At 45.3% G+C, this 24,526-nt stretch overlaps 2 protein-coding genes across 2 annotated transcripts in view; one reads left to right on the top strand and one right to left on the bottom strand.

Annotated features, from left to right (window-relative positions):
* ksr (kinase suppressor of ras) overlaps nt 1-24,526 on the bottom strand; it is a 219,318-nt gene that overhangs the window by 132,442 nt on the left and 62,350 nt on the right. The window lies entirely within an intron of this gene.
* LOC146197605 (gastric triacylglycerol lipase-like) overlaps nt 889-24,526 on the top strand; it is a 40,646-nt gene continuing 17,008 nt past the window's right edge. The window contains exons 1-4 of the mRNA XM_084599513.1: nt 889-2,070; nt 16,712-16,925; nt 21,670-21,781; nt 23,503-23,653. Of these exons, the coding sequence (XP_084455639.1) occupies nt 1,879-2,070; nt 16,712-16,925; nt 21,670-21,781; nt 23,503-23,653 (669 nt within the window). The 5' untranslated portion in view covers nt 889-1,878. The remainder of the gene's footprint in view (nt 2,071-16,711; nt 16,926-21,669; nt 21,782-23,502; nt 23,654-24,526) is intronic.

Below are 24,526 nucleotides of genomic sequence, written 5' to 3'. Positions count from 1 at the left end.
TGCATGAATTCCTGCCTCACGGGGAAGCTGGCTTGTTCCGCCTTTGGAAACATGCTGAAGAAAAGATGTTCTGATCAGCAAGAGAAGCTTCATGGAAACAAATAAACGAACAAACAAAAAAAGGTTATTGGCACTCAAAAATAAAAGGGGGGGGGGGGGGAGGAGAAATGCAAGAAAACGGCCCGCAGTTCCGTGCGGGAACAATGGGCGCGAAAGGACAGAAGGCTGAGCGGCGGAGTGGATGTAGTAGACTCCATCCTTGTGAGAGATGCCTGTACTGACCGCCATGCAGGGCTCCTGCATTCGGTTAGCAACTCGTTCTGTCATCACTCCCCCGAAGTTCAGGAGAATTTCCCCCTTACACAGCTTCCGGGACCTTTAGCTCTTCAATTCACCCATTCTTATTTGAAGGGAGGCGTAAGCTCCCTATTTCCCCCCCAGCCGCAGCCCTGCAGGTGCAAGGCAACGCCTTGCAACCCCAGCAAGCTTTCAAAAAAATTGAGCGCATTTTCTTCCTTCCTTCCTCACTTGCGCGTGCGGAATTTTAACTACTCGCCCGCATACATAAACTGACAAAATGCGAGTGGAGATGATAGCTCGATATGAAGAACCAGTTCTGAGAAGAAAAGAGGTGCCTAGCATTCAACTTTTTTCCTTGATCATATTACATTATCCTCTAACTCTGACCAAAGAAACGCCTCAAGAATCAGGACCCCCCCCCCCCCCCCCCCCCCCCCCCCCCCCCAGGGTTTTTTAGAAAGAAATATTAAGGCGACGTACACACATTTAACAAGATCTTAGCTGTCAGTAATATTATGTTCTGCCTTTGTTAGGTCCTAGCTTTTTTTCCCTTTTCTTTTCTTTTTGCACAGGCAGCGGCCGGCTCCTGTCGGCAACCCGCAGGTGTCACGACAAGAAAATCGGAGGCCAGGGACAGTGACAGAAAAACGCAGTCGTCGGAACCCAGCACAATAGAACAGCTACAATCGTCGCCCCTCTCCCCTCTCTCCCTCTCCTTCCTTCCTGCGCGCACATCTCTGATTACCTGCTTTGCCTCACTCTCCACCCGTCCATTTACACTTCACCATTGGACTACCTGAGCACTTCAATGGAGCGTCGTCACGTGACAGGGCGATCGTGTGTCAATTGCCGTCCCCGAGTAAAGTAACCGAAACCAATCTTCACTCACTGTACAGAAGTGACCCCACGGACATGCCACGCATGTCTTCAGACTGTAAAGGTTGATAGAAGTGTTTCGTCGGTCCTCGCGCCGTTGGGACTGAAACGAGAAGGGAAACGCTGCCTGTGTCGCCGTGGTTGAATCTTCATGAGAAGGCTCATGGCAACGGGCACGCCGCGCTTAGTGTGGCATTGGATGGCAACCAGAAGATAACCAAGATATCGTGGAGTACGTAACAGCGAAGAAGAAACAGAACGAAGAAACATTCCTACCGGGAACGTTTGTGCGACAACGTTTCTCGCTCTCCTCGCGTCGTTTGAGAGAGCATTGCACTCTGCAGCTACTACACGCCACGGCAGAGTCAGGTTCTGCCGATGTCGGTGCTCTTATCTAATCGCGCTCTGCATCCGCGTACTCTGCTCCGGCATAGCGTCACTTTCGCTTGTGGCTGCCTAGGTTGTCGTCCCGTGCCAATTGTATCATCTTCTGACTCCTTTCACGAAGGAGGAAAACTCTCGTGCGCCAACTGCGTATCCCGGCCGTTAACGCCCTTGAACATCGGAATGAGCGGCAGATCTCCTTCCCCGTGGTAACCGGCAAGCGACCGCCGACGCGGTGTTTACATTCCTTCGGTCGAGTTATACTTAACCAGTTTTAAGAATAACGGGATAAATCCGAGGTGGTGTTAACGACAGGACATGTTCCGGCGAAAAGCGACGCGCGGCCGGACTACTCCGCCGTCGCTAAGGGTGCGGGAGGCCAGCAGTGCTTCGGGACTCGTCGGCGTCAAACGGGTGCTCGCCTTGCTCGTAGCGTGCCTCGCGACCCACGTTTGGATCCTAGGATCGTCGGTCATCGACAGCGTCGACCCGGATATATCCAGAAATGTGGTAAGTCCCCGATTCGGCGACAAATGTGTTTGCCGATTGAAGCAGCGGAGAGTGAACCCGCCTATTGTTTCATACCATACGAGCGATTCGGCTTAGGGACTGTACCGCTCGGAATAAAGTTCTCAGTTTTAAAGGATGAGAAGAGAGGGGGTATTAGTGGAAGCAACTGAATATAGGGGAGGAGAAGTGGGGGAGAGCGCTGTCTACTTATGCGAGAATTCTTGCATTGCAGAAGTGTGTGGACTCATATTTATTGGGAAAAGAAATTTTAAGCAACAGGTTTCATCTGTGGACATTTCTCTTTATTGTTAGTGAACAGGGCGTTCAAATACCCTCTCTCAAATAAAAAAATCCTCTGCGTGCGCTAAACCCCGAAGTTTAGCGTAGAACGGACACAACCAGCGACTGCGGGGAAAAAGATTAAAAAAAAAAAAGGGGGGGGGGGAGGGTATGTAATGAACAGTGAATCTGAACTCTTTTGACCACTCATGTGTTTTAGTTAAGCTTATTACAAATTTTGACAGTGCGATACAGCATTGCCATGACACAAAACTACGTCAGATGAATTATGACACGCGAAGTGCATTCTACATTCCTGGTTTGTCAAGAGCACGTGAAATTAATGAACTATAGGTCAGTGTAATGCATAAGACGCAATATAGCGCAGCTAGAATAGTATACGTTGTTGTTTATTACACCCATACATAGCACCCTCCTCGCCGCTATGACTAGACGATATTTCTCGTCGCATATTTTAAACCAACGGAAGTGCACAGTCGCTGCCTTCCACGCAATAGCTAAAAATATCTCTTCCGGGTTCGTCTCCCCCCCCCCCCCCCCCCCCCCATTTTCTTTGTTCTCTGTCGGTTACAGGTCCGCTGAAGCGCACCTTTATTGAAGGCTGCGGTTTTCTTTCGTGCACCTTTTACTCTCTTGTTCTTCTGCCGGCAGTGACAACTGCACTGATGCAAGTCTCGGTACATAAAGGCCTGCAGTCGGTCGGAAACGGCGGTTGGTCGGAAAGCAGCCGCCACTGCCTGTAACTTGACTGACCTTAAATCTGTGTAGCTTGCGGTGGTTATTACCCTGTAATGACCTCTGAAAAAGGTGCTGAACCGGTTCTTAGAGCTCCCCTCTTCGGATTGAAATAATTTTTCGCGCGGCATCGCTCACAGGCTCCTTATCAATCTGCTTGTGAAATACTTGCGCACCTCCAATGAATGGAATGCTTTTGTTTTTTCCGAGATCAGAAAGCTGAATGATTAACTAGATAGTCAGCGATGTTGTGCGTTTTGTATGGAAACACAGCAACATCCATTGTTGAGTCAAGTCCCGGTCACAGCGTGTATGGGTTCGTACATTCGCACCTTTTCTCCATCGGGAAAGTGCCAATCCCATGAGTCCAAAGCAGTATCACGAATCTATCATCTCGTTTTTTCATAGCGTAGGCATTACTTCCAAGAGACCAGGAACATCTCAGCAGCTGTCAGACAGCACAGCGCGCAAACCACGGACAACGAATGGTGGTTTGACAGCATGTCCGCCACAGCCAGGTGCAGACGGAAGTGACGCCACGTGCAAGCCATGTCGTCCGGCACTGAAATACTTACGTACACGTTTCACAAGATGTTTGCAGCACTGCCAAAGGCAGAGAACCCTGGCCCATTCAGGATCATGCGCACTATATTGTGCTCCGACACGCCCCTCGCCTCCGGAATTGGTGGGGGCGGCATTGGGTGCACGATTGCCTATTATTGTACTCTAGGGCAAGAGGTGCACAAGAGCACAACTACCTATTGTATAGTGCGAATGGTCCTGATTGGCCCAGGGCGGCCCTGCCTTTCGCAGTGCTGCAAATATCTTGTGAGACGAAGTATAGTTACCCTTCAGTTCTGGAAACCGTTTCTTGAGGATACAGTCACAAAAGGCAATTCTTTCACTGTCCTCCGAGGAAAACGGCAAAAAGCAATACTTTCTCCGCAGCTGCATTGTATTCGCAAGCCGTCATCACGCAAACAGGCGACAAGGGAACCCTAAAGTTGGGGTGAAAGAATTATTTTGTTAGGAAGTCACCACAGATGGGCTCAACACCACGGTAGCCCCGAGAAGTTTGAGTGGCGCCCTCTGGCGGTCAGCCCGACGTGACGTCACGGCAAGGACTGCCTGCGCCGATCGCTCTGGCTTCTCCGTGTTGCCGCGTAGCTTAGAGTCTGCGGCCTCGGTTGTTCTCATAACAACAGCATTATGAACAACGCAGACAGCACCGGTCGAGTGTCAGGAAAAAAGTATTTAATTATGATTCTCGTCGCGGTGAGCCAAGTCTCGCGCGTGCCCGAGCGCTCGCCGCGACGGGCGCAGCTGGTGCCGTCGCCGCCGCAGGAGCCTTTCGTGCGTCGTCCCTTGAAACTGATGATGTGCGTGGAGTCACTATCTTCATGATTGTATTACGAATGCAATACAACCATGAAGATAGGTCTATATGCCTGCGACGCGATAAATTTGTACCGTTTTGCTGTGGACGTTGCTCAGAGCGCGTATTATGGACTGCGCGCTGTGAAATTTGTGCACGGATTTTTATTTAAAAGAGGCTACTGATTAAAACTTTATTAGAATCATCTTTCTTGTCGAGCATTTTTGAGAAGCAATTAGGCATGATTTGCCAAGAGTAACGCGCATTTTGATGGTCAGCAATATGAGTTATTAACCGTGTCGTAAACATTTCCGTCATTCCGTTCGCCTCTGCCTATTGCGCCGCATCCGTGCGCGCATGGGATGTCTTGGGGGCACTGCTAATTTGCAAATTTCTTTCCAGTTTCTTTTTCACTGAGGAGCATAAATTCCTATGTGGACAAAGCGTGCGAAACAAGTCGCTGACTTAGGGAAGCAGCGAAACCACTTTCATCAATGATTTTTGCAACCGTTATTAGCTGTTTTTGCTTGAAGATGTCATTCGCGCTGAGCTGAATCCCAACGTCTTTGAAAAGCTTCTAAACCTTCACGGTAACTCCTGAAAAGAAAAAAGCGCAAGCTCTGTCAAAAAAAAGAGAAAAAAAAAAAAAAAACAGCTGCAGGTGAAACAGGCAAGCAGTGTACAAAACTGTATTACATACCTTCAGAAATTCCTGTGAGTTGGTTAGCGCTGTGTGTTGGTCCTTGAGAGAAAAAAAAAAACTACAGAATTATTATGCCATTAAACCACTCTTTACAGATACAGAGATATCACTAAATTTTCGCCACGCATTGAAAACTTTTTCGTTTTGTTAAATACTACAAACAGCTCACTGAATCCATATGTGAAGAGGATGAAAAATGGGTCTTGTTTAAACAGGCCAGTCCTTCTCTGTTCTTAGGGTAACATAATGCTTAGAGTGATAAGGTTGAAATGCAGTATTTTCATGTACATTTGGTGACGTGGCTAGATAAAAGAATATTCCTCGTGTATCTACGGATGACTTGTGGTTTCATTACTTCATTTTTATGTTGTAACAAGCTCTCCACTCGAAGTTACTGCAGTAATATAGAGATTGTTTAAGGTAAATATTGTTTGTTTTGATCAACAGTAGTGGTGAGGAAGCAAAAGCCGATAATTTATCACGATTCTAGCTTACTCATGTATTTCAGTTTCATAGTCAGAACTAAAGACAATGCGGGATATTTAAATGTTTTTCGTTTTCCTGAATGCTTGATAAAAATCATTCACGTTAATGTGAATCATCACAAAGGAATAGTGGCCGCATAGCGTATCCATAGGTAAACGGCACTCGAATTTTCACTACTGTCCCCATTCTTGTGTGTTGTCAAAGCCTCTGCGTGTGCGCAGAACTGGTACTACTTTGCGGGAACGCCTCTTTCACCTAGAATCAGATAGAGTGATTCAGGCTACAACCTCAAAAAACACTGAAACAAGGCCTCACCGAAGTTTGGGCATTACCTCAGAAAAGCGCAGAGCAGCTGCACATCACGTGCACTTTAAAGCCACGCTTGTTGCATAGCACACAAGTCTGAGACGTATATATCTAAGGCAGGGCTTCACGGAGCCCGAAACAAACAAAAACAAAAAAAAAAAAAACATTCCCTATCACAACCCTTACTGAAGTGCTGTTTTTAGGGATGCGTTGCATTGAATCTGCGCCCCGTGTCTTGGAAAATTTGGAAAATATCAGCATTCAAACAAAAAGACCAGCACAGCTGTGCGGAATTGTGTAAAATTTCGCGGCATGAATGAACACGAGAACACCACTGCCGTGAGACACATTTTAAACAAAAACTTAATCAGGGTTCCAGTTGATTCAGCTTGGACATTCCGCTACTGAGCAAAATGTCTGAGCACTCACTGACACAAAGATCTAGGAAACGAAAGTTTGAGCAATGGCTGATTTACTTACGCCGCCGCTTCGTCGATCCCGGGAGCGATCGCATTGCATCGCTAGGACGCTCTGGAAGGTTGACGGATGGAACAGCGTCTGGCAATAGCTTTGTTCTTGTACACTGATAATTAAAAAAAAAAAAGGCTAGTTGACAAACAGCCCGTAAAAGCGTCGCTACACGTACGGCTCACCTATTATCTTGTACACCGGCTACACAGTCTTCCTTTTTGAAGTGCTTACTGCACACTAGTGGCAATGCCGACGGTTGCTTCCCCATTCTTAACTTTATCAATCTAACCTCCTTCATTTTGAACAACTTACAACTTTGGGTAAAGTGGAAGCTTACACCGGCTTTCTTCCGTGATTTTCATTGCGCTCTGAGCAATAAGCCTCTACGATTATTCGCGAGCGAAAACGAACGAAAGGAGCCGGCATCGGCCGGGAGGAGCAGCAGCCCGGCTGGCGGAGTCCTTGCCGTGACGTCAGACTGAGGCGATCGCAGCGGCGCCAGTGTTCGCTCTCGGGGCTAATTGCAGCGAAAATAAGCCAAGTAGGGCTTCCTCGATCTTTTATAAAGCAAAGGAGTTCTCTGAATGGTTCGCGTCTCTCTCTTTGGAAGGTAGCATAGCAGAACGTAAGTACAGGGACAGGAGACTTTGTGGGCTGTTAACTTTCAAATGCATCACCAGCAAGCCCAAGCTGCTTTCTGGTGTCTTCCTGGCTTGCTGTCACGACTGGCTAGCGTTTTCACGCCGCCCCAACAAACGTTTCACGCTTACCCAAGAGATGCCGAGAACATGGCTTCAGTAAACAGGAAGCCAGTGCATTACAGAAACATGTCGGGTCGGTTATTACACGACTCAACGAAAACAGCGCATCATTAACGGGACAAAGAACAGAAAACGCATACACGCGAACACCGCGCTGTCTAACTACTCATGGTTCTATTGCATGTTCTTCCTTATCAATCAGAAGAGCAGTAATAAAGCCAATAAAAACCTCAAAAAAAAAAAGCAGAAATGAACAGAAAAAAAAGAGAAGACAAGGGAAACGAAAAGATAAAAAGAAAAAAAATTGCGGAAATAAGAAAGTAAAAGCGAAGAAAACACGCCAAAACCAAATTCAAGAACAAAGAGAAAGTAGAGAAAGTTCCCGCTGTTAAACTTTGCCTTTTTTTATTCATTTACATGAACAATAAAGGAGTGGTTAGTGCCGCATAGCGGCTCCGGATACTCCTTTTCAACAATTAATAGGAGCCACATGGTCTGACGATATACAAATTAACATAACATATACTCTATATTACACAAACACTGCACATCATATAAAACAATGTATAAGCGTCAAGAGAAGTAACATTGATGAGCGATATAAACTTTTTAAATGCGTGTAGATGCGTGTAAATATCAATTTATTTTTTTTTTATTTTTTTGTCAGCACCATCAAAGGAGGGCTTAAGCATGTCTAACCTATCTTTTTTTATGACTAGGCTTCACCTGGATAATCTGGATATACGTATAGGAAATCCTTCGTTATCATATATTCTATAAACACAAAGCCTTTCCCATAATCTTCCGTCATTACTCAACAATTACACACGTACACATGGTTTAAATCACTATACAACTGGTTTGACAGGTTAGGTCCTTATTTTTGTATCTATATTAGGCTTTTTTTTTTTGCGCTTTTGCGATACACATACTTGATTTTTGCATTGCTACTGAGTTCAAGTGTAGTTTCATTGAACTGTTTTGGGATATCTTGGATGTTTTTTCAAAAGTTTATAAATTTGTTATTTTATTGGTGCCAACCATTGATGTATTTTAAGCAGCTGCTGTCATGAAGTGGTCTTCTGGGCCGTAAAGTTAGCCCAGGAGACCATGCAGGGCTTCTGGAAAAATAAACTAAATTGAATTAATTTGAATAAAGCTCTCTTTTGTGATGGTGGTTGTACCGGCTCAAAATCTGGCACTGAGCAAAGTGCGGAATGCACCTGCAAGCCCGAACGTGCATCGCCACGTGCTGTCATATCCCCTTCTCATAGTATTACGTGTTCTCTCAGGCAGCCCTTTATACATCGTCCTGTCTGGCTCACATAAGATACTCCGCGAAACAGTGGCATTTCATATACATGGCTTGCACGTGAGGTCACTTCCGTCCTCGCCCAGCGCGGGCGGCCATGCTGGTGAACCAGTGCCGAACCATTCGTCCGACCGTCTGTGCTTCGCGCTGGTAGCTCCGTTACTTCGGACCACTGCACAGGCGCTTTGGCCGCTATTTTCTTTTTTTTTTTTTTTTTTTTTTTGGGGGGGGGGGGGGGGGGGGGGGGTATACCTTCTTCAAAGCGGAATGAGCCGTTGTGTGCAAGCTATTACCCTGAACTAGGTGGACCGGCGCCCGTACGCTGTGAGGAAAAGGTGCAAATGTGCAGCGGCACGAATCGATACACGCTAAGACCAAGAGTCGACACGACGGCCGACGCTGATGTGTTCCCTGAAGTGACCCACGGTCATATCGCCAACTATTTAGTTTATTCTTCCGGCTTTGTAACTTTGGAATAAATGAAGGCATTCAAATCAGGTGACGCCAGAACATCCGGCATGTTTGCGGCAACGAAGCACGGCTTTGTCTGAGCTAGGCACGGCTGCCTCGGCCTCGGCACGACGCTTCCTCTGCTGTCGCTGCTTGTTTCGCTCGTGGCGATCCGAATTCATTTGCGTAGTGTTACACACAAGATGACGCCACGGACCCATTCTGGGTTTGTGGCGTCAAATTAATATGACGGAGTCTCTGCAAAAAAAAAAAAAAAAAAAAAAAAAGAAAGAAAAAAAAATCGATTTGCGAAGTTTATCAAATGCGGCGGTTGTTAAGTAGGCGCGTTCAAATGGGATCAAATGTTAAGTAGGTACGCTAGCCTGCTTTGCCTCAAGAAGCAACGCGGCATCAGACAGCGTCCAAACATAGCGAAATTTATGAGAGTCCTAGTAGAGCAATGTTTGAAAGCATTCACTTCATTCAGCTTTCGCTTTTCGCTTCTTTGCAAAACAAGTTCACGGTACACGCAAACCTGTAATGAAGTGCGGGTTTTTGGGGTCCGCATCAGCCCGATTAATGCGAGCCACAATGTGCGCCGATCTATGCTCATAGTCTTGGTGTGTTCGCACTTGTCTGCGACGATTCTCGGCAAACGGAAGAAGTGCGTGTTTGTCGGCTTCTTCTTTCGCTTCGAACTGTTGCTTCGGTTGGAGCAGCCAAATGTAGCGCAGAAAACTATTCGTAGCTGCAGAAAGACGCAAACGAACACGAAGCAATCCGACCTAAATAGCGATGCACGAGCGTTCGGTCTGGCAGCGGTTCGCCAGCATGGCCGACTCGCGTTCCGCACTCACCGGAAGTGACGTCGGTGCAACCCATGTATATTATTTCCGGTCACAAGTAGTGGAATTATTGTCATGCCTTTTTTTGGCACATCTCTGGTTTTCGTCATTTATCATTCACTATCCTGTATATACTCGGGGACACTTTTTCTTGGCAATGGGCGCAAAGGTAGGGAGGCGGGGCCTTTAAACGTGTCGCTCCGTCATGTAGTCCGACCGCGCGGCTTTCGGCCTGCATAGACGTTGCAGATCATTCCTTTCGTTTGCTTCGACAGCCAGCGTCTCTTGAACTTGACTCGAATCTTGTCTGGTGAAAACGCTTCAAGTCGTTGCGGAGTGAACGAACCAGAACCGGAACGACCCGAACAGGCGGCAGTCGCCATCTTGTCTGCAAAGTCGGGGCGTCTCTAAAACCCGCGACAGACATCGCAGAAGAAAACCTGGCGGAGCCAAGAGAAGTGTTTTAGACAGAACGGCTTCATTTCGAAAAATCGGTTCTGTTATAAAAAAATATACTGTAAATAACTAGCGCTAAGATTTCAATTTGTTTTTTTTTTGCAGAAACTACTCATGTAACTAGGGACTATATTCAGCTGCGTAGGAAGATGGTGTGTTTTGGCTCTGTAGCTTTAGCTTCATTGCCAAGAAAAGGTGTCCCCGAGTATAGCATGCTCAGTTTCCTTGGCGCGGATAAAATCATTTGCTCCAGCCCACCTTAGGGTCTTCTTCAATGCATGGCTAATTGATGCAGACAAGCTGATAGAGGCACATGTTTTCCAACTAAAGACCCTAATTCACAGAAAGCTTTCTTCCATCATTTCTAGAATAGAAAACGAAGAGGTGCCCTTAACCTGCATCCGGGAATTCGTGAGCAGGACAAACAGTAGTCACTGAATAAGCGTTCCAGCAAATACAAACTTTTAACTTATTCTAAAGTCCAATGGTGCCGTCATCTCATGATCACCAGTTTCTAGCTTTCTCATAATAAAAAGCTCCACAACTCGTGGCCTGCCCTTTTGTGCTCTGAGGAGAGGTGGGACACTGTGTGAACGCGAAGAGGAAATGAGGGCAAGTATTGCCTCCTTTCGACAATGTCCTTCGATGCATGTCTGGAGTCAAAAGGAGGCTATGCTGGAGTTCAGGTTTATGCAGATATTAGAGTCCCTCTCTCTTCTTTTCAAGAAAGAATGCAACAAAGGTCGACTTCTCTCTTCTCACTAACCTTTTATGAGCAGTGCAGGAAGTGAACACAGTCTGCGAGCGAGGGTTGGAACTTGACTGCAATTTTGAAAATTTTAATTCCGTGCACAGACGACGTGAAGGCTCTCTTACTTATTACTTATTCTTTCTGCAACTTCTTCGGCTGTCTCGATTGACGGAATTCCTTTCCAGCTTGAACCCAAGGCTAGAAATGACGATATCCGGAAATTCAGCTTCGCGTAAGCAGTTCAGTTGGATTTCCAAGGTTTCTTGTTGTCTATGAGGGCCCGACCTCCTAAGGGCACTTTTCAAAGCACCCATGGCAACGGCGCTCTTTTACCAATTTCGTATGCGAGGAGGAAGAAGATGCGATTAATCCATCAGTTGTAAATCAGCATAGTGTTAGTGCATGTGTGCATGCTGCCTGTTCTTTGTCCCGTCCATGGTATGCTATTTTTATGAACCAGTTCAATAAGGGATACAGCATTTTGGAGGCGTACTAGCGGAAACGTATACCGATTTACCGGACGCCTTTTGCACATGCATGCGCAGCGGCAAGTGTTGGGCAAGGCGTGTCGATAGGCGTCATAAGCCTTCTTGTTACGCAGGAAAAAAATAGAAAAAAAAATTAAAGCAACAAACTGTTCGCGCTGAGTAAACATCGCATATGTAGTTCGGCCAACACTAACAACTCACGTGGTCAGCGGCCTCGCGTGATCGTCTGCGACGCCACATATATCTATATCCGTGTGCACGTGGAGCGTGGGGTGAAGCAACACACTTGTTAGCCTGTATCAGCGCGTTTCTCTTCGGCTCTGGTCGCCTCGAGGTTATCGCCGTCGGTGGAGGGAGTTCCGAAAACTGCCCGTATCGCTCCACACATTTCTGCACACGAATCCTGCCATCAGGAACGACTGTCAGCGCTCCGCCTTTGACGGCGAGTGAGAGCCTTCACAACAGATTGCGTGTAATGACATGAAACAGCCCGAAATATCATCAGCGCCGTATTCGATGCGCGTCACTAAAACCGTGCAGCGGTATGGAAGCAACCGTCATCTACATGCATGCAGGAGCGAAATTTCACACATCTCACGAGTACCTTTTAATGTGATTTGCATAATGAAATAAGGGACGGCTGCCACCATTATCATTACCGTAATCATCACCACCACGACCCCAACTTTAGGACAAGAGATTCCGAACTTAGATCTGCTCCGGCCGCAAAGTTCCTAACCTGGTTTGCCTTCCTGACTCTAATGCGCCAGCGTTCATTGATGTCTGTATGGAAAGTCATGTCCATTTTCAGATCTTAATTTCAACTATAGTAGGGTACAAATTAAAAAGCTACAGTTGCTAACTATATGCCACATTACGCGGCGTGTATATTACTTCGCTGAACAGTAACGAAATCGGGTTTTTTACCATGCCAGTGAAGCGAGAAGCATTGAAATTCTTGAGTTTATGTTTTGCCTTGATGGATAATTATTTACTTAGGTCGTAAAAAAATGCATCAACTGTGGTCTGCTTCTTCCTGTCCTGGAGAAATTGTGTGCGGTGGTTACTGCATGCCTGAGTTGTTTGCTCTTTCCTGCCTTTTAAGGTCGCAGGGAGAAAGTCTTTCGCGAAAGCATGATGGTAGCGAAAAGCCATGTTGCAAAGGCAGGACTTTTTGAAACGTTTATTAAGAGGCTTTGTTTGTTTGTTTGGTTGTTTGGTTGTGGGGTTTAACGTTCCAAAGCGACTCAGGCTGTGAGAGACGCTGTAGTGGAGGACTCCGGAAACTTCGACCACCTTGGGTTCTTTAACGTGCACTGACATCGCACAGCACACGGGCGCCTTGCTTTTCGCCTCCATCGAAAAGGCCATCAAGAGGTATTATTATTATTATTATTATTATTATTATTATTATTATTATTATTATTATTATTATTATTATTATTATTATTATTATTATTATTATTATCATCATCATCCGTAATGTTTCTGCCAGGCCCGTGCATCGGCCGCAGGTCACATGAAAGCTAGCCTCTCTCGTGATTAGTTCTGTGAGCTAATCAAAGCCGGCGCCATCTTTACATTTTGTTCGACACTCCACGGTTTTTTGTGAGAAGGTATACGTATGGACAGTAACGCTGTGTGCGCATGCATGGTGGGGTGATCACGCTCTTCTCCCGCTATAGTAACGTTCGCTTTAGGACCCTTAGAGAACGCATACGAAGTGAACATTTAAATTTTAAATTTTCCCCGAGCCGGCAGATATTTACTCTTTTTTTGTTTTCACTCTATGCTTCCCGTGAGTGTGGTTGTGTTTTTGTGCCACTTTTTATAAAGGACAAGGGTGGTGGTGGTAGTTGGGTAGAGAAAAGGAAAAAAAGAAAAAGAAACAAACAGGCTTGGACTGCGTGATGAGAGCAAGCGCAAGCGTGTGATCTTATAAGGCAGGGTGAAATGGAGCCATAATTGAATAGAATCACAAAATGAAATGAGTGACCTAGAAATCGCCGTAAGATGAATATATAACGTAGGATTTGGGACTTATAAAATAAAGTAAAATAAAAGGGAAGCCCATGAAAACAAGCCAGCTTTGTCGCGCAGCAGCCTCGATGAGGACGAGGAGAGTAGAGTACAAATATATCCACTCTTCAAGGAAGAGAGAGCAGAAATAGAGTTATTCCTTGCGCCTCGCTTCAGTCTTCCTTGGCTCTCTGAGTTATAACGAATAAAATAAATGTGAACATGAGCATCCTTTGCTCGCGTAAGATATACGAGAACTCTTCTGACTAGATTAGAACGCGTCGGCGCTGCATTCCTTTTGAAGGGACGTCCTTTTGTGCGATGGGTGGCGTTGCTTGTTCTGAGCCCTCTTGCAATTTTCCTGCCGCGTTGAAAGGAGTGAATGAAAAGGCACGCGGTGACCTCCTCGGCGTAGGAATGAGTGCGAACACTCTCGTATGCATAAGAGAGAAAGAAACGAAATCGTGGAACCGGAATAATGGTACATCTCTCTAAGGCAGGCTTATCTGCGTTTCTCCTCTTCCAACGCGCTCGGGTTCCTTTGTGTACTTCCACCGAAGTTCTCCGGCTGTTCCTTTTCGCCCGTGTATGGCACTCTCCGCAATGTACTTCTCTAAAAGGCGTGTCCATTTCACATGTTTCCTTCGTTCAGCTGCTGTCCTCGCGGAAGAAAATGTGTGTTCGTGCTATTAAGAGAAAGATGGAGGAAGGAGAGAGCTAGTGCTTACTTAGCCTCGGCTTAGTCGTCCACATGCAATAGTCCTGACCGAGCACATAGGCCGTTTGTGTCCAGTTTACGACTAACCACAAATTGGTGGGTGATAAATCATCGGATAGACAAGGAAAAAAGAAGAAGGGAGAAGAAGAAGAAAAAATAGTTTCAGAGTACTCGCCACGAGGTCGACTTAGAAGTGGTGTCGCCTTCGCTCCAATAGTGATCGGCAGCCGACGGCGCGTGCAAAAATGCACGTGGCGTCGGTTTGTTTCCAAGTTCACGGTGGGTTTGTTGGCGAAGAACACGTGTCATCTGCAAATCATGAGCTATCTACTTCTTTTAGAGTGTTCCATGTTTTGAGAAAAAACCGTGGCATTGGCGAATGCTGCTGAAAGGAAGCAAGACACGTAACCACGCGACATTTTGTTTTCTGGTGTCGCTTTATACGCATATTTCGCTCTACCGCGCTCCCGGGCCTGATACTTTAGTTGGGTTCCACTTTTTTTTTAATCATCATTATCATCATCAGCCTGACTATACCCACTGCAGGGCGAGGGCCTCTCCCACATTTCTCCACTTAACCCGGTTCTGTGCTAGCTGCATCCATTTGATCCCAGCGAACTTCTTAATCTGCGAACTTCTTAATATTCGAGCTAATTGATGGCCGAACCTTCCGATTCTCTACCAAACTTGAAATATTGCAAGATTAAGTTATGAGCGTATATTGGTGGAAATAGTTAATAAATCAGTGGAAAAATTTTGCTTCTGAAGTTTTTGCTTGCAGCGTGCACTCAACGAGTGCCTTTAAAACCCAATTGCATCAGGCATTTACATTGAATAGCATAAAACTAAAAACTACAAGCGTCTAGAGGGGGATATGCGAATTCGTTGTTTCAGCGTCACTGCAAAACCTCTGGCTATTGAAACACTGCACGAAGCACTGCACCAATGCAACAAAACTTTCAGCCTTCACGACGCTTGTTCGGCCATTGCTTGCCTACATAGGCACTGTGTGGGACCCTCACACTAAGAAATATGTAAATCACGTTGAAGGGGTGTAAAAGAAAGCACTAAAGATTCATCTATAAGTATCGCTGTCTCCGACCTTTCAGCCTTCACGAGCACGAGCTGGGCCTCAAACGCTACAAATGCGCCGTAAACTACACCGCCCGCAGATGGTGTACTCTTTGCATTGCCAACAAACATGTCAAAATCAATTTTCACACGTGAATTTCAACGAATACAGCAAAACGAGGGGTAAGCACACCAAGGCTTATAATGCTTAAGTTAGAACTAATGCCTACAGATTCTCATTCTTTTCTAGAGCTGCAACCGAGTATAACGCCTTACCGCGTGGTGTGTTATTGATATGTCATCCGCTGAATCTTTTATAACGGCCGCGACACCTTATCTGTGATGCAGGAAATATCTCTTTGTAAGATATTTATTTTGCTTCGCCGTCTAGGCGCCTTTCTATCTTTGGATTATGTGCCTTCTCCCATGGGTCATTGTCAATCACGTTTTGTTTCCTGGCAGTTGTTAAAATGCAACTCAGCATTGAACATTGTAACCACTCATACTCTGATTGCCAACGGGCAGTTAACAGTATTTAATAAATAAATAAATAAATAAATAAATGAATGAATAAATAAATAAATAAATAAATAAATAAATAAATAAATAAATAAATAAATAAATAAATTGTTTACATGCTTTTATCTATTTATTATTTATTCCGTTTACAACACGTTAAGCGTATACGCCCGTCAACACACGCCAGTTGTTCATGTCTTCTTTATTCCAACAAGCAATAATCACCACGTAAATATTTCCCCGTTTCCCTTTGGGGGGGCGCCCCATGTCGCCTTTTAGGTTGCATTCTGAGACGCTTTGGAGCATGATTCGTAACTTAAAAGCTATCACATAAGCCATGTGAACAAACTAGGAGTCGGCGCGTTGTATCGCTAATGGAAAGGAAGTAGATGCGTGTGACATGAAGAGACCACGTGGCATAGCCGAGTTGGCAGGTGTCAGAACTGGCCGATGCGCTGGTCACGTGACATCGCGCAGCGGGATGGCGTACTTGGCGTTGGTTGTCGGGTGCGCTGGGTTGTGTGCACACATGTCCAGACAGCTCTGCTTATCAGGCTGGAATGGAGGCTGAATGAGCGCCTCGCGTGTGTCTGCAGGAAATGCCCGTGAGCGGAGAGGGCAAAAGATGAAATGTCAGCGTTTGCACAGGCTCAGACTGTGGCGAGCAGCAATGACTGAGGAGAAGAAGCAGGTCGAGTGTTCTAAGGCTTCATAGCTATCGAATTCTCGACACGTATTGTAATTAAGTGCCTTATGTGCAATTAAGTATTGTAATTATGCATGCTTGAAGACAGTCTATTTATCTCCGTCGTAGCCGCTTAGTATTTACTGTGGGCACACGGCGGAGTTGTGAACTTGCAGCTGCCGGTGCGCAGTCCCAGATCATCGCCGACAAGGGCTACCCAGTGGAAGAGTACGACGTGGAGACGAGCGACGGCTTCGTGCTGTCGGTGCAGCGTCTGCCTTCGGGACGCAAGCGCAGCCCCAATAAGACCCCCCACGGACAAGCGAGGAAGGCCGTCTTCCTCCTGCACTACCTCCTAGGGTCCTCTGCCGACTGGGTCATCAACTATCCAAATCAGAGCCTGCGTATGTTCGCCCTACTGTTTTTTGTGTGTGCAAAGGAAATTGTGTTTTCTCGAAGCTCCACCTGCTAAGATTATTTCATATCAACCCCGCTCCTGTACTACATAGTACGACAGGCTAAATTCAACATATAAGTGTGCCACATGTAGTTCGAAAATATGGTTCTAGTCTAACGGTCGCTCTGTCATTGCAAATGCACATAGTATAAATGCTTTATACAGTTGCCATTGCTACCGATGTTAAACTCCGCCGTATTGCGTAGACGTGAATGCGGGTAGATTAATATACAACGCGCGTGTCTGTCCAAAGGAATATTATGTCGATAGAAGGTATCCAAATGCGGGAACTTCTGCAGGGCATTGACCGCATAGGCGATTTGTGAAAGCCCTTTATAATTACTAGTAGTCCTAATAACGCCTTCTCGGTCATGCTAGGGTCACACACTTATATTTATAGTTTTTAATCAAGTAGTCTTGCTAGTAAAACACCTTAAAAATGGCAGCGTGTCCACATATTATAGCTATATAATACCTCTGTCACACGAGCAGATTTAATGTCATTCGAATCGAATGTCATTCGATGCATCGAATGTCATTCGGTTTCTTTCGGTGCTACACGGTAAAATATAATGTCATTCGCAAATGGTGGCAATTACGATTAGCTGTAAAAAAAATGCTGCACTTAAGGAACATCAGTGCGCATAAAATGCGTTTGAAATCACTGTGTAACATTTTAAAGCTGATCAAAACATTTCTGTACGATAATTCAAACGAAAAACATTACTTTTGACTATGCGGTAACACTTTAGCGATAAAAATCCAAGCCAAGTATCGAGTCACCCACAAACCGATAAATGTAAACAAACAATATGGCTGAACACAGCGGAGCGCGGACACACAGTGCGAAGACGCACGGAGACACGTAGAGCATGCGATTGGCGTCCAAACTGTGAGGCGCTCAGTCAAAACTTTAACTTAGTTCCGAGATAAACATACGGGGAGATGCGGCTACCAAGGAACACAGAGCCCAAAATGATCGTGAGTCGCTGCCATGACTGGACCACTGCTGTGACCGAGAGTAATGCCGTTCCGCGAAAGCCTGCAGTGTTAATAATTTTACACCTAAATTAACATGTTTTAAACCAAAACTTTAGAAATATAATTTTTTAATTTCAATGTGCGCAGAATATGTTGTTGGGTTACTTGTTTCTGCTGCGTATCTGGCGTCAAGAGTACACATTCGGTTCGCGATCGAATGCGAATGAGTTCCCCAAACTCATTCGATGAAGAATGTCATTCGAACCAAATGACATTAAATTTTCTCGTGTAGCACGGGAATAATAACATTAGATGCTAATGTCATTCGATACGAATGACATTAAATTTGCTCGTGTGACAGAGGTATAAGTAAACGCTCCCCGACTAACACTCTATAGTTAAAGAAAAATGCAAGTAAGGTCCCTATAGATATTCTATGGCGACAGCGTTAGAGGGGCTCCGTTCACCGGAATATCATGAGCATGCCTCTGGCATGTGGCATCTAGCCGGTTGCACGGCCGTGCATTAATTGGCTGCCGGATTGTGCGACGTCACAAGACCATGTGACATGGCCGCCTCGACCGGATTTGCCCACTTGGGCAACCCCTTCAATACAAGAGCGTGATACGACAATCGAACCCATCGGAACCCTTAGATTCCTATTCAAACACACTACTCTCAGGTCACACAGACACGTTCGCATGGCTTCGTTAACGCGGGTTTTATACATACGTGAGGTGGGCTTTCAAATAATGTTTGATCTTGAGACTGTAGAGCACGTGTGAGATAACAGAGGCAAATATAAGGGATCAGTGATTAGGCTAGCAGAAAAATAAATGTACGTGATTGCGTATCAAGAGCATCTGTAGACGGGTAACGTTGTCGTATCGTACTTATGAGGGCGGAATTCAGCTGTCCTCCTGACTTTGAAGCAACCCTTATAAAAACCACTCATGGGGTCAATATGCTGATTCAAGTGGGTAAGTGGAAAAAGGTTCTCTATAGACATCACATCATTCCGGAAAGACTCCTTTGCTATATATATGCTCACTGATTGTTGTGGGTATATTTATTGCCGGACATATTTATTACTTTTTGCGAAGAAATATTTATCAATATATAAACAATATAAAAATATAAATGCCCTATTATCAATGTAAAAAAGAGCAATACGTGCAGTCGGTAAATTGAACCTGTCCAATAGTTGTGCGCCCTACTTTAAATTGTATACTATACTCGAAGTTCGTTAGCTATACACATAGAGACTAAGTCTTGAAGCCTTTCGTCCATGCCAGTTCAATAAAACAGACTTTCGAACAAAATACCAGGAAAAAACAAGTGCATATTTAAGAAAAAACCTTATAATAAAGCCCCGAGCCCGAACCAGCTAAGGATATCAAAGATGGAGCTGTCAGATACCAGATGCATTGAACTGCTATTCAATCATCCTAGATCTATTAACCGACTCCTGTTCACCAAAAATGTTAAGAAAATAGTGAAAACATTGTTCTTAGAGGAATAATACCACTTTATAACTGACGAATTAGCTCTGAAGTGCCATACTTTCTAGTTCATAGTATATGTATCCTTCCTTAGATGTGTTTTCATAGCCATGTCGTTTTGCTGTAAACTTGTACTATACTCAACATTTTTATGCATGTAGAAACTTCTGTCCTGTTAAAGGCCATTTAATGCGTTTGTAAAAAAAAAAAAAAATCTTTGTACTGTTTTTGACCTGTGGTTAAGTGTCGACCGCTGCTTGCCTCAAGGTGGCGTGACCTCGTCAGGCAGTTTCCTGCCTTTAGTCACGTCCCCTAAGACAATAGTTCTGTATTATTGTCTTCAACAAATAGATGAAAAAAAAAAAAAAGTGATGAAACGTCAGCGAACGGGGCAGCTTGCAAACACTTCTCAATGCATATATGCACCGAATATGAGACCGTAAAGAGTAAACCGCATTTTCGGCTCGCAGGCTACACCCACTTGTTTATTTTAGCGCTGAAATACCTCATTTACCATCTTTAATAACGACTGTACTAACGTGTTCGTCTCGCGATGGATATATTAGCATATCACCACAGTGTTGCAGTATCCTCATTTTACAGTTAGTTTCTCAATGCAGTGGCGTCTTAGAGAAATGAGGAAGGCAAAAAAAAAAAAAAATTCACAAGGTTCGCCGTGCCATAAACTGGCTATGGAACAAATTTGAAGTTTGCTCTTTTGTGAATGTGTGTTCCGTATCACAGCTGCTAATTTTCATCGCTTTGGCGCACTCCAAAGTTTGAATAATTTGCTAGTTACGGATAATCAAGTAGCAGAATTTCTATTAATCAGACGAATCTCTCTTTCTTTTTTAATGATTTCTACAAGTTAATGGTTAAAAAGGACGAAACTTTGGACATCCAGAAATTCCACATTCCAAAAAAAAAAAAAAAAAAGAATACCCAGTCTTTGCTCTTTGTTTGCACCGGCGCCGGTCGTCGTCAACCTTGAAACATTACTACTGCATAACAGGCTTGGCCCAACAACGCCGAACAATGGCTGAAAGCGCAGCATAGCTGTAATCGAAAGCCGGAAGCCCCGAGCCCCTGCTCACGTCTCTCAGGCAACGGAGCCCGGTGTAGGCTCAGCTTTAGCGCTGTAGCGAACGTGCTCATCTGCAATTCCGAGCGCCCAGAATTGCTGATGCGCCTATTATCGAGTGCCTAGTGAACGCGTACGTGTTCAAGATTCGTGCGTGAAGAGGCAGCTGCGAAATCGTGATTCCCTCTTCCGCAGTCGCTGGTCGTGCGCGTTTCCGTGACCGTTAGCTGTACGGGAGAGCTTGGAACGCACGGTTACGGTGGAGGAAGTGGGCCCCTGAATAGTGTGATCAATCGTGTGAGCCTATACTGCTCAGGTCAGTGTCACGTGGTGAAAAAAAAAGAAGAAAAATAAACGTAACGCGAGGCACCACTGTCGTTTATTAGGGACGAACTCTTGCCCGAAGCAGTACGTGCTACGGGGTGCATACGCGCCCATTTCGACCCCACGCCTATTCCCTGCTCCAAGTGCGCATACTGACATGTTGGTATGCCTTGCTACCGGGATGAATGGCTGATTTATTGAACGAACTTCGTCCCCTCTTAGGAATATCACGCAACTTTACGGAAGAATACGGCTTGTAAAGCATGCGTGCTTCTCGACAAAAAAGCAAGCTTGCCCTTTGCGGCCTGCTTAAACTTGCTGGAAACCATTAGCCCGAAATGGATGACTGCTTGCACGGGTATACTATTCCTTGAAGATTAGTAATGACAGTGTCCCCAATCAAGTTGTTTAGTGAGTGATGTGCTTCTTTCACACCTTTCTAGTCGAAATTTTCTCACAAAGTAACTAGAATGGGGTCACTATAGAGCGTAGTGAAGAAGGATTATGTTGCATGTAAAGCACTAATGAAGCGCACCTTCTTGAAAAATCTAGCTGTGGCATGAATGAGGAATCCGAAGAAGAGTTACGTCTTTTCGAGCTTCAAGTACGGGACTTGGTTTTGATTTGCTGTGAGAAATGAAAGCTCGAGGGAAGAAATGCTAGCTAATGTGTTTTGATATTTTAGCGGTCAAAATATGCCTAACTGCGTTTTGGTATTCGACGTCGCGTGTTTACTGAGTTGTCAAGAATATATGCAAGGCACAGTAAATAAACCTGACATTTTTCTTATTCTTCTCTTTCAGCCTACTTATTAGCTGACGCCGGATACGACGTCTGGCTCGGGAATGTGAGAGGCAACACGTACTCCCGCCATGTGCGCTACAGGCGAGAGGACAAGGAGTTCTGGGACTTTTGGTAAAGCGAATATATGACGACCAGGTTTGCTTGAAAATAATTTGCAATCGACAGCAAGGTTGATTTTTATGTCAGGCAAACGTCTCGAAGGACACTGAGAAACAGCGGGGAATATACACTCGCTGTTATTTTGTGGCATAGAACTAACAGCTATAAGCAAGTTTCGAGAAGCAGGATTGCGACTTTGAGCTGCATTGCTATTATTACTATTATTAGCTATTTTTGCGCAGCTTTGCGCAACTTGCGCCAGTTAGGTAGATGACATGGCACAGCGAGACCGTGCATCATGGAAGACGTAGAACTATCCACTTGTAAAGCAAGCGATAAGTCAATGCACTCACGTGGAGGTGAAAATGTGATTTATACTTTGAGCATCGCACGATGATTGTCAATTTTGAATAGTGCGTTCTTCAGCTAGTTTATCTAAACACTGGAAATATAAGGGGGGGGGGGGGGGCGGGAGGGATCGGTTAACTTAACGAGCTTTTTTAGTTTCTTCATTTCAGTCTTATGCCTTCCGCAGTTAACTTTTCCTTCTCGGCTAAGCAGAGTTAAGAAGGAAAAAAAAAATTGAGGCTGTCGGTACTTTAATACCGAAGGAGTACTCACTGGTGATCAGCTAACTGCCTGGATATTAAATGGATTTACTAGACTCATTTATAGCTGTAAGTACCACATACTAGCCACAGAATACGAGCCTTTTTTTTTCTTTTTTCTTGTGAGCCGAAATAGTTTGCACTTTTTAACGCGATAGTTTCGAAGGTCTGATTCTCCAAAAAAATACGGAATCGGCGTTATCATCGCTGTGAATGAAAATTCACGGGCATGGTTCTGGCAGGCGATAGCCGGCAGCTGATTGGTAGCAGGATTGTGCCACGTCTCAAAAGCATGTCGTATATGGCCTATTTGGCAGAAGCTGCCGACTCGGGCTACTCGATTTCGATGGGAGGGTGAAGAGAATGAAACCATTCAGACTCAGAGATTCCACCCCTAAGGCCTCGCAGGCATGTTTGTAGGGCGCGGTTAAAGAGAGGCTTCAGGTAGGATGGTATGTCGTCTGGTATTTCACATAACATGGTAGCTTACGACTGTAGACCAATGAGTATGCGCGATATAATTAGAGGTGCAAATTAAGGGATTAATGATTAAGCGAGTCGCAAAGTGCCTCTCCACGAACCGGGATCTGCAAAGGGAGCCGCGGACGGAGGCCAGTAATGCTGTCGCGTCATACAATTAAATGCACACTACCCCTCCCTTTTCGGCCTAATTTTATACTGTTTTTTTTTCCCAGTTTATCGTGTTTAACGTCCCAAAGCGACTCAGGCTGTGTGAGACGCTGTAGTGGAGGGCTCCAGAAATTTCGAACACCTAGGGTTCTTTAACGTGCACTGACATCGCGCAGCACACGGGCGCTTTGCTTTTCGCCTCCATCGAAAAACGGCCGCCGCGGCCTGGATTTGATCCCGAATTCTTGGGCAGATTGTATATTCTTAGCCTCTTTGCCACAGTCAGAAAATCGGAGCTTAAAACGAAAAAGTAAGGCACACAAAGAGTTTTCTTTTATAGCATTCTTCAGAAGACGGAAAGCGTTACTCCGAAAGATGGTTTAGAAGCAATGCTGAAAGAATATCTGCATGCGAGTTCAAACCGTGTTGCAGTGTTTCCTGAACAGCGTAAGACGTGCCTGACGCTCGCTATGTTCGTTCCTGTCCTGAGGGAAGCTTCGACGAGATGATCTCTTACGACATGCCGGCCATGCTGGACTTCGTGCTAAACAAGACGGGACAGGAGAAACTGTTCTTCGTGGGTACTTCCCAGGGGTCGCTGGTACTCTTCGGGCTGCTGGCAGAGAAGCCGGAATACAACGAAAAGGTAACTCTTTAGCGTGAGACTGGCTTCAGCACTAACAATTCGCGTTCAGATAGTCTCTGAATCTTTTTGCGGGGTTTTCTCCCGAATGCCTCTGGGTACCCACCGGCGACACAAACTGTCCCCTGACTTGGTGCATGGCTTCAAAATGATGAAATGGTTGGAAATCAGTCATCATGTAACCTCATGCTTCTGCATCATGCATCGGGCTTCTTTTTCTTCGTGGCGCGCATTAGTAGAAGCTGTCATTAATTCATTTAAATTCACCTGTATCATTGTTCTCCATGTCTCATTACTAATGCGTGAGCATTAGAGAGGATACGCCGAGGATAATGCAGTGTGTGAAGAACGCGCTATGCGAAGCGCTAGCAACGCAGCGCTATACCTAAGCCACGTAAGCAGGTTGATATATGTAGACGGAATCGCGGGCAGATGGTCGCTGCCAAGGAACGCGGCCGGACTATGATAGCATGGCGAATTGTGTTCATGAAAGCACGTGACATGACAGAAGCTGCCAACTTGTGCAGATACCTTGAGGTGAAAATCTAACCCGCGGGAGTCTTAAATCCTGAGTCAGATACACTAGAAGAAACGAAATTCGCGCGCCACAAACAGCAATTAATTGTTTCTTTATACTTTATTCTATATGATTGCCTTATTGTGTATATATATAAGGCAGGGTATATGCGTGAATGATGAGCAGACACTGTATCAATGCGTCAACACGGTTACCGCGTGAGCTTTGGGGAGACGAAGGAGACGTTCTGTGCTTCACTTCTAGCGCAATTAATTCAGGTCTGGTGATTTTCAGCGATCCAGTCGATCAGAGGCTTACAATATAAGGCCATAACTAATCCAGAGTAGCAGAATACAAAC

Source organism: Amblyomma maculatum, chromosome 3 (assembly GCF_055883805.1).
Source record: "Amblyomma maculatum isolate TAMU_Amacu chromosome 3, ASM5588380v1, whole genome shotgun sequence".
NCBI lineage: Eukaryota > Metazoa > Arthropoda > Arachnida > Ixodida > Ixodidae > Amblyomma > Amblyomma maculatum.
The sequence above is the reverse complement of the archived record's forward strand: the minus strand, read 5'-3'. Positions and strand labels throughout refer to the sequence as shown.